This window comes from Catharus ustulatus, chromosome 1, assembly GCF_009819885.2.
Source record: "Catharus ustulatus isolate bCatUst1 chromosome 1, bCatUst1.pri.v2, whole genome shotgun sequence".
NCBI lineage: Eukaryota > Metazoa > Chordata > Aves > Passeriformes > Turdidae > Catharus > Catharus ustulatus.
In genome coordinates this window covers 87,506,331-87,516,659 of record NC_046221.1, presented here as the reverse complement: position 1 = coordinate 87,516,659, position 10,329 = coordinate 87,506,331, and the positions used below count along the sequence as shown (strand labels likewise).

At 43.9% G+C, this 10,329-nt stretch overlaps 1 protein-coding gene across 1 annotated transcript; it reads left to right on the top strand.

The window, feature by feature from the left end:
• Positions 1-1,343: 1,343 nt before the first annotated feature.
• C1H5orf49 (chromosome 1 C5orf49 homolog) lies at positions 1,344-9,865 on the top strand. The gene is made up of 3 exons (XM_033072572.1): positions 1,344-1,526; positions 5,984-6,100; positions 9,543-9,865. The coding sequence occupies exons 1-3, from the start codon at positions 1,350-1,352 to the stop codon at positions 9,687-9,689; spliced, it is 441 nt and encodes a 146-aa protein (XP_032928463.1). The 5' UTR covers positions 1,344-1,349; the 3' UTR covers positions 9,690-9,865.
• Positions 9,866-10,329: the final 464 nt, after the last annotated feature.

Below are 10,329 nucleotides of genomic sequence, written 5' to 3'. Positions count from 1 at the left end.
ACCAAAAGATACTGGTAGCCATAATAATAATGCTGTGCCTACAGGACAGTAGCTCTGCAATTGTGGTTACAGAAAACAAAGATAAACTAAACCAAGCCACTCGCAGATCCCCAAGGACCACAGTAAGAAGCAGCATGGGCATAGTTAGATATATGTATTAAACCAGGATAATCATGGGGTGAATATCTAAACTAGGAGCCAGGTGCTACTAGGGCAGAGCAGTTTTGCAGTCAGTCTGAGATTTACACCCAGGAGACACTTATTTTCAGTGTTCCCAACACAAGTAAGTATGTGAGAATTTTCCAACTGCATTGCCTGAAATGGCTGAGCATCCTATGCTGGATTCTGCACCTGGGGTGTGTCAACCCTGGATGTATGTACAACCCAGAGAATGAGATGCTGGAAAGCAGTGCCATGGAAAGGGCCCTGGGGTCCTGGTCCATGTCAAGTTGCCCTTGAGCCAGCAGTGCCGTGGCAGCCAGGAGGGCCAACCCTGTCCTGGGGGAAATCAGGCACAGCATCACAGCTGGGCAAGGGAGAGGATTGTCTCACTTCAATCTCCACTGGTGCAGTCTCATCTCAAGTCTTGTGCGCAGGTTTGGGTGCCACAATTTCAGCAGAACATTAAGCTGTTAGAGAGCATCCAGAGGATGGCAACAAAAATGGTGAAGGGTCTGGAAAGGAAGTCGTATGAGGAGCAGCTGAGGTCACTTGGTCTGTTCAGCCTGGAAGAGACTGAGAGAAGACCTCATTGCCATTACAACTCCCTGTGAGGGGAAGAGGAGAGGCAGGCACTGATCTCTGCTCTGTGCTGACCAGTGACAGGACCTGAGGGAATAGGCTGAAGTTGTGTCAGGCAAGGTTTAGGCTGGATATTAAAAAAGGTTCTTCACCCAGAGGGTGTTTGGGCACTGGAACAGGCTCCCCGGGAAAGTGGTCAGAGCATCAAGCCTGACAGAGTTCAACAAACACGTGAAAGCCTGTGCCTGGGGATGTGAGCTACTATCAAAAGAGGGAAGCTACTCTCCTTATCCTGGTGAAAATTCCATACTCTGGTGTGGTTTTATTCAACTTACGAACTTAGAGGGGGATTTGGGGCCTAGTGCAAGCTGCCACAGCAAGAAAGTCAGTCCCTTTCGGCTAGGTCTGGCTCCAGGGCAGAAAGGACCAGAGCTGGAGCCGCTGCACAAGACTGAGACCGAAACTCCGCTATCGGCTGTTCAGGAATTCACAGTTCAAGCTCGGCAGAGCTCTGCGGAACGCCCCGCGCCCGGGCCGGTTCCTGCCGGGCTGCCCAGGCCCGGGCGCGGTGCCCTGAGGGCGCGGCCGGGTAACGGCGGCGGGGCAGCATGGCCGCTCCCGGCCTGGACACGGCGGGCGGCACCGCCACACGCTGGGCACAGGACGCGCTCGACAAACCGCCGGGGAGGAGGAGGCCTGCCCTCGCTTCCTTCTCCGCCTTCAGCTTCGTCCCGCCCAAACGGGAAGGGCCTGCGGAGCTCAGCTATTTCAACCGGCTGCCCAAGGTGAGGGAGGAGGGGAGAGGGGACAAGGTTTGCCCGTGGGTCTCCGCGCTGCAGACCCTCCGCTCGGACCCGGTGCAAAGGCTCGGCCTTCATTATGAGGGAGCTGGACAGGCAGGTGCCAAAAGTCGCCATAGCATCATAGAATGGTTTGGGTTGGAAGGAACCTTAAAGATCTTCCAGTTCTACCCCCTTGCCATGGGCAGGGGCACCTTCCGCTAAAGCAGGTCGATCAAAGTCCCATCCAACTTGGCCTTGAACACTGCCAGGGATGGGGCATCCACAACTTCTCTGGGCAACCTGTTCCAATGCCTCACCTCACTCACAATGAAGAATTTTTTTCTGATACAGAAATGTGGCACTTAAATTTCTTATCATTAGGCTATGTAATGCCAAAATAACAGGTTTCACCATCAAAGGCCTTTGCAAAGTGTGTTTGCTAATTGTGGATGGCAGATGAGGGTAAGGTCATTCACTGAACAAGAGAAGGCAGAGACATTGTTTGACAAGGATTGAGGATCAACAGGCTACTTGGTATCAATGAAATGTGAGGCATTTTTAGGAGGAACACTGGGAAAGGCATCATCTGTCACTAGGGTTTGATGCAGCACCAGTGGATTTTCTCATAACACACACTCTTGAGAACCCTTTAATAAGAAATTTCTCCATTTTCATTTGAGAGAAAAGATTTTCCATGTGTATTGCATACATTTTCTGCATGGTCAGCTTTAATAAAATCAATAGAGCTACTCAGTAACATCAGTATATGCCTCGGTAACTGAATGCTTTTGAAGGTGTTACACTGCTACTCAACGTGTAGTAACTCAAGTGGGCTGGCAGGGAGCCTCACTCTGCTGCATTATGTCACCATTGTTTCTCATTCTGTCCTCATGTTTAAAATCAGAAATGAAAACAATCTTACACCTTCTGCCTCAGCTGAGCTACAGTTCCTGGGTGATGAACTTTTCTATGAAGTGTCATATGAGACATTGAAGTTAACAGGCTTTTTTCTCAAAAAAAAATAGTATAAAAAAGTTCTGAAATGCCTATTATGTCAGTGTAACATAGCAATGCTGTGGCAATTTATAACAATAAATACAACCCATGAATTCTCTCCTCACCCAAGTGACAAGCTGCTGAATGAGCCAAGCACCGGGTGGCACTGCCTGGTGGTTTGTGAGAGTCTGCAGGTCCTGTGTCCCAGGATGTGGGCTGGGTACAGACCAGAGCACTGTGCTGGGCATTAAAAGAACAGCAAATTTCCTGCATTGGCCAAGTGGCCCTGCTAAAAGACAAGTAGATTTTTAATATCAGACTCTTTTGTGTTGATTCCAGCATTACCTTGGCTAGGTGATCTGATCCAAAGGTGAGTGGGTACAGTTGGTGCCATGTTTCACAGAACAGTAGGGAGAGCACAACAAGAGTAAGGCAAGGGCATGTCAAAGGGGTGGCACGGTGCTCTTGGAGCTGGTGGATCTCACCAGTCTGCACAGAATTAGCAACCATATGGTAGAGCTTTTCCTTACAATGTAGTCTGCTTTCTCACTCACAGAGGCCTGGTTTGTGAAAAATGCTGCTACAGTGCATGGAAACAAAAAGTGATAGCAGCTGTTTAATAGGTTTCTTCACAGCCCAGGCTTTAGCCACAAGGGAGGAAGCAGATTCAAACCATTCTTCTGCACAATTTAGGAATTAGATAATTTGAATATTTTTATTTTTAGAGCAAAAGGAATCTCATTCCTTTTTGCACCTTAAATACCTAAAATCAACCATGTATCAGGACTGAAGCAGAGAGAAGTAGGAAGAAGATGGGTTCATCACATGGCCAGAAGCCAGAAATTCCTGCCTTTCAATCCCTTGGCTGACAGTTGCTCCCTGGATTGCTTTACATAAGTTACTGTAGCCAGTGTGCCTGGTGTTACCTCTTCTGAGATGTGGAGAAAGCTATTACCTATTTTATGTGTGTCGGGAATACTAATGAATGCTTGCAAAGCATTTAGCTTTAGCAGCAGTACACAGAGGATGCCTACCCTGAGTGCACATTTATCATCAGGTCTGTGTGCCTCACTTGCTCCGGTGGATTTAAGAAGCAGCTCACCACCACCACAACCACCCAGGCTAACCAAGATATTATTTGCAACAAAGACAAACAGCAGCAGAAAGTTATCAGTGTATTGAGCAATACAAATCTGGCAGAAAATCTTAAACAAGTACCTGGGACAGAGCTAGTTTTTGACGTAACAGGCTGGCTGACTATCTGTGAGTTCCAGAAAGGATGATTTATCTGCTCTGGCATGAGCAAGAAATGACACTCTTACTCTGAAATTAGTAACAAACAATGCCACATGAATACCAGCAAAGAGAAAGTAACATTTCTGATAGTGAGTAAAAACTAAATGCCCACTGAATAAAACTGGTAGTATGAGGAGGAAAGGAGAAGCAAGGAAGCACAGAAATAATCATGGAGATGACAAATCATGTGTAGGGTGCTCTTGAACGTGCCTGAAATCTTCTGAAGCTTGATGGTTTCTGAGAAGTGAAGAGATAGATAGATTAACTACAAAATAATCTGTCCTCTTGGCAGAACCAAGTATTGGAGATACCTTTACAAATAAAGCCTGAAATTACAGCAGTGTCTCGCTAGTGCTCTTAGCTATGGTTTCCCTTTAATGGAACCATAATAAGCTTCTTGACCTGCCATGACTGGACTATATTTGGAGAATACCACCGTAATTTGAAAGACTCAAAGTACATGAGATTTTCAAAGGTTAAATTGGACACACTGTAAAATTAGAGGAGAAAAAAAAGCCCAACAAAATGCACTAAAATTCTTTTAGTCAGCCATGCACAAAGCCAATGATGATTGACATGTTTATCAGAATATGGACCTTTTAATGAAGTTTAGTAGCACCTGACAGCATATTTCAGTAGGGGATTTTGGTTTTGGCTTTTTTCTTTGAAAAGTTTTTTTTTAGTTTTGAAATTGCTTTGATTCCATTTATGAGAACTTCTTGACTGGATTTCACAAATGCCTTTGTTAGAAGAGCAGATTTTTTATGTTGCTTATTGGGATGAAAACTATATCAACAGTTGAACAATAATATTATAGCTTAGGGTGTGCTTTATTTTCATGCTTGACATATATGTATCACACATACCACTGGATCACAGGATTACGACTGTGGCATGTTTCTCAATTTTGCTCTAGTAAAAAACTAAATTACAGTAAATTCACGAATACAAGCCGCACTGAGTATAAGCCGCATCTCTGGGTGTTGGCAAATATTTCGTTTTTTGTCCATAAATAAGCCGCACCCGAGTATAAGCCGCTCTGTCGTTCGCAGTGAGGACCCGCGTGCAACAAAGTTGCCAAATAGTAACAGAACCGCGGCAGGGCGGGGGTTTACTGGCTCAGCTAAGGCTGTGCAGGCTCGGCCCACTAGGGGCTGCTGACGGGCCCAGGTAGCCCAGCCCGGTACTGCCGCTCGGCGGGGCCACTGGGGGCCAGCCGCCGCTGCCACTGGGCTCAGTCACCACGGCCCGGCGCTGCCCTGTGGTGGCAGGCAGGGACGGAGCCCCCCTCGCTCCCGCGGCGGCGGGTGGGGACGGAGCCCCCCGCCGCCTCCCCGAGCCGCAGCAGTGGCAGCCCGGGTCCCCCGCCGCCTCCCAGAGCCGCGGCAGGGGCGGCCCGGGTCCTCCGCCGCCTCCCTGAGCCGCGGCAATGGCGGCGCGGGGCCCCCCCGTCTCTCTCCCGGGCTGTGGCAGAGGAGGGAAGGAGAGAGCTCTCCCGCCTCTCTCCCCGCCCCCCGTGCTGCCTGCAGGCAGCCAGGCTCCACCCGCGGTGCAACAGAGTAACAATTTGTAACAATCGCAAAATGCCGACTTTGCAGCTGCTCGGCTCGGCACTCTGGCAGGCACTTCTGAGGTTGTAAATGTCAGAAAATTATTCACATATTAGCCGCTCCTGTTTATTAGCCGCATTTCCGGTTTAGGAGCAAAATCTTAGTGAAATTGGTGCGGCTTGTATTTGTGAAATTACTGTATGTTTACAGTGCAGGGCACCTTTGACTTTTTGAAATTTCCTGGTTGCTTTTAAATAATTGTGTCAGATCATTTGACAAATACACAAGTTTAGAAAGGAAAATATTAAGTGCAGAAAATTAAAATAGATCAGTTAAATTTCCAAAAATTACAACAGATTGCAGCAGTGGGAAATGAAGTAAATTGCCACCAGGAAAATTTCAGAGCTGAACAAATAAATGATACCACATGTCATTAGGTAATTTTGCAAACTATTCAAAAGGATTGGCCCAAACTTCCTAATGAGGTCAGTAGTATTACAGTTGTCATCATCTAATGCAATATATGCACTATTTAGGTATTGATTTGACTACATTTATATTGTAATCTGTAAAGTAGAGCAATTCTCTGAATTAGCCATTTTTTCCCCTTTTCTCAAGACAGGAGATTTTTTCACCTATGATGCCGTTTTTAATATACCAGAAGGTTACGACCAATATCTTCCACAATGTGACAGAAAACACGCAAACGCTCGTGGCCTTAAAATTCATGAGGAGGTAACCCTTTGATAAATTCATAATTATCTTTGTTTAAGGTGTTTTGTACTTTTTGACATGACTGGAGGCTATAGGAATTGTTTTACCCTTTATAAAGTAGCCCATATGGTAAGGAAGGAATTGGAAGGAGGACATCATTATGCTCAGTCTGCAGGTTTAGGAGAAAGTACTATCCCATGAAGATACCCTAATAAGCTCTTGCTCTTTCATATCCTGAAGATTTCCAGGTGTGCAGGGTGTACTCTGAACCATCTGTGCCCCTCAAGAGTTGTACTTCAGGTGGTTCTGCAGTTATTTCTGTGATGCTTAAAAACTGTGCTCCCTGAGAGGACTGGATTCAGAGTCACTGACTTCACTACTGTTCTATGATACCCACCTTCTCTACGCCAGCATTTGCTTGAAAGCCCAAGTCTCTGAAGCTGGTTTGTTAGGAAAACCTACACCAGATTGCCATGCAGGATGGAAATTCATAGAGAGCTCATGCAAAGGTGTGGTCAGTCAGAGCACATGGTCATGCCTGGGAAAGGATAGGCAAGTATAGCAGAAAATGGGTTTGATGATAGGCAAGTACTCCTTTGGAAACAGAAATACTATAATATATATGCATAAATGTATGTGTATGTATTTTTGCGTGAAGCATCTGAATAATACACATACATACAAGTGTCTATGTATATAATTATAATTACATACACACACAAAACTGCACATAGAGGCAGAGGCTGTCAAAAACCAACTGAAATGTAACCTCTGTGTACTAATGACCTCAAAATCCCAGTGGATTCATGGGATGTAAAAGTGATGACTGGGCAAGGAATGGTTGCCCACTTTGATGGTTATATATTATAGAGAAGGAAGAAGGGTGACAGAAGAGTTTGAATCACTCTAATTTCTGTGCAATAAAATTGTTTTTTTCTGACAAAGCCCACTGCCTGGGATTCGTCTCACAATATGCCAGACATTTCAGTGCAAGTGTGCAGCCATAATGCCCTTCAACTCTATGAGGAAGTGCAGCAAGTATTAGATGCTCCCAAAGGAATCCCAGGAGTGCCCATTAGCATCACCTGCTCATGCCTAATAATTTAACTGCAAATCTGTGTATGTATGTAAATAGATTCTCCAATTAGACATTAAACTTTTTATTTAAACAAAGCAAAGACAATCTCCCTCCCGTAGTACCAAGTCCAACCTTGAAGTGGGAAATCAGTATAGACAGCTTATCAATATAAAGTTATGGCTTTTTACTGAGTTTTGTATCAACAAAATTCACTTTCCTATTGGTTTTCTTCCTAGAGGAAACTTGTATGGGCCAGAATTCATACCAGCTCTGCTGGGCAGTGCACACAAGGGACTGTGCAAACAGGTGTCCCTTAATCCAGCCCTTTAAATTAGCATGGAGACACATCAAACCCCCAGCTGTTTGATACTACAATGTGATCCTCCTGCACATGATGACACCCAACACTGGATGTAATCAATGCACGTCACATACTCAATCTCTCTTTAATTATCACAGTGGGCCTCTTAGGCTTTATAACTAATAATAACTACATTATAAAATATATTAAAAATACCACAATTGACATCTTTCTAGTACAACACTGAAAGCAGACAGACTAAACCCAGCACAGTACACTATTTTACTTGAAATGGAAAGAAGCAAACCACTGCAATAAACCCCTCATTTCCTGCAGGTAGTCTGGGTGCACTCAGGGAATTCTAGAGTACAGTGACAGGTATTCAGTTTAACTACATGCAGCTGAGTAACTGCAGTGGAGTGCGTGCACAGGGCTGCCATTGCTGATTCCAAGTGCTAACAGTGCTAGAATTACACTCTGCGAGGGCGGGTAGCAGGATGCTTCCCAGCCAACTGTTGGAAAATCTGAAACCCACTGAATGCCAAACCCACAAAGATGAAATGCCAGTGTGCACAGTCAGCACTGTACTACCAAGGATGCTGAAAACTGAATCTTATTTATTTAAAAGGAACACAAACTACTGGAATTACATACTGCTGCCTGTCATTAGCACTGTAAACCCTGAATTTCTAGAAAAAGTCATTCTTGATGGTACAAAGATGTTTTAGTTTCTCATTTTTCAACATTTATCCACAACTAGGGCAGGGGAGAAAATGGTATTAATTTTGCCTGCCAGTCTTCTTGACTTGATTTTCATTCTGCTGGGGTTAAAAGATGGTATACTAATGAATAGCTTTTAATAAGATGGAGTAAGGTAGGCTGGACAACTGGGGGATAAATGGTTGTTTTGAAATGAGCTTTTCTATTGAGTTAGTTAGTTAGCTAGTTTGTTTATTTGTTTTTAAAAAGAGTTTACAGCATCTTTCCAAGAACCTCAGGTTCTGTCCTTGAGCCTGGAAATCTCTTAGCTGACTGCTGTGCTGTGAGATCCCTCCAATCTTTGTTCCCACCTGCACCCTTGCAGGACATAAGTGCTGATTTCCTCAGACTTTTGTCTGTTGTAGCAAAGAAGTCATTTGCTTGCACTTGAACTATGATGTGGCATCTGCATTTTTATTCTCCTTTTAGATACTATTTATATTATAAGACTAGAAAAATACACTGCAGACCAAGGCTTATTGTGTTAGTTAGTGTGGAAACATGCAAGCAGCCTGATAAATCTGAGACCTTTGGCTAGGGAAAGAAAAACAAACAAATCCTGTCTTTACCTTCTGACTCGGTAGCTCCCTGTTGCTGTCACACAGGAAGGAACTGCAGATTGCAGATAGTGATTGCACAGCCACTTAAAGTGCAGCTTACTAAGAACAAGCTTAAAATCTTTTCTTGGTCAGGTTATTTTTCATCAAGTCCACTTTCCATCATTGCAAAGCAGTTATTTCTGTAATTTTACAGCTACAAGTATTTTTAGTAAAACCTTTCATTGTGCAGAAATAAAGTAGTATATGCTTTATTTCCTTCAGGGAAAGCTTGCATGGACTAGTGGTTGCTCAGGGCTTTTCTTTAGGCTTTTTTTTATGCTGTGCTTTCACTGAATTCTGCAAGTGGGGTAGGTGTTCCTGTAACAGGGGACACAAATCTCTCCTAATTTTCAAATGAATCATGCACAAGAAAAAATAAAAATAAAATCTGTGCTTTTCTGGTATTTAGTTTGCCAGTAATCACATGGTAATCACGTGTGCATGTATGTATTTGTGTAAAAAATCATCAGTCCACACTGCAGCGCCATATCTTACCGTCTTATCCTCTAGTGACACATTCATGGTTTATTAAGATAAAAATGACATAAAAACTAGGACGGGGATAGAACATTAGGGGCACTAAACAAATACACATCCATGTAACAGATGCTGTACAGTTCTGTCAGTTATTTTACCCCTGACTACAGCACATTTAGCAATAGAAAACTGCCATGTTTTCTGTTCATCTTGTGATTTTCTTCTAAGGTGACTTTTGTGTTTTCACAGGAAATGGCAAGAGCTGTTCCTGTGCGGACATCTTCAGAGTATGGGAAGTACGCACATAAGACCTTAGACCCAGCAACCAGAGAGCATGTAAGGGTTTGTAGTCTGCACGCAGCAATCTATGGGGAAGGCAGCCGCCCTGCTCATTGAAAAAACCTTCAACAGGCCTGGATTCATGGGAAATCTCTTGTATCTGTCATTGCCAACAACATTTATCTGGGAGGAAAAAAAAAAAAACCAAACACTTTGAAAAGCAATATGGTGCTTATGCCTTCTACATTTTAGTTAATGAGAATGATCTAGATTAAAAATAGGGTGAAATAGCAGCTGCACTTTTTCTCATGCTAATTAAAATGCATGTCTTATTCTTACATTCTCATAAAAATCTCATGAAGAGCAGCACCAACAAGAGCTTTTTAGAACATTTTAGGAAGCAACGCTGGGAATGGGACCTGTTGGGTCAAAAGCTGTGTCTGCAGTTTTGGGCACTGCTTCTACATAACCATTCACAGACCTAACATTCAGGCAAGCTTGCCCCTCAATGTATCAGTGGTCACAGATTTTTCAATCCTTACAGAGTTGCTAGAGAATTGTGAGACATTGTTTTATGTGCACAACAGCTGAAATGGATATTCAGCTCAGAATTTTCAAAAATTTATGGGCTTATGTGCTTAGCAGTTTCAGTAGACTTCAAGTGGAACTCGAGTTAAAAGGAACTTCAGAGCACTTAGCATTTGAAGAGACAAAATCTGGGTTTAGCTGAATTCAGACATTCATTTCACTGACTTCC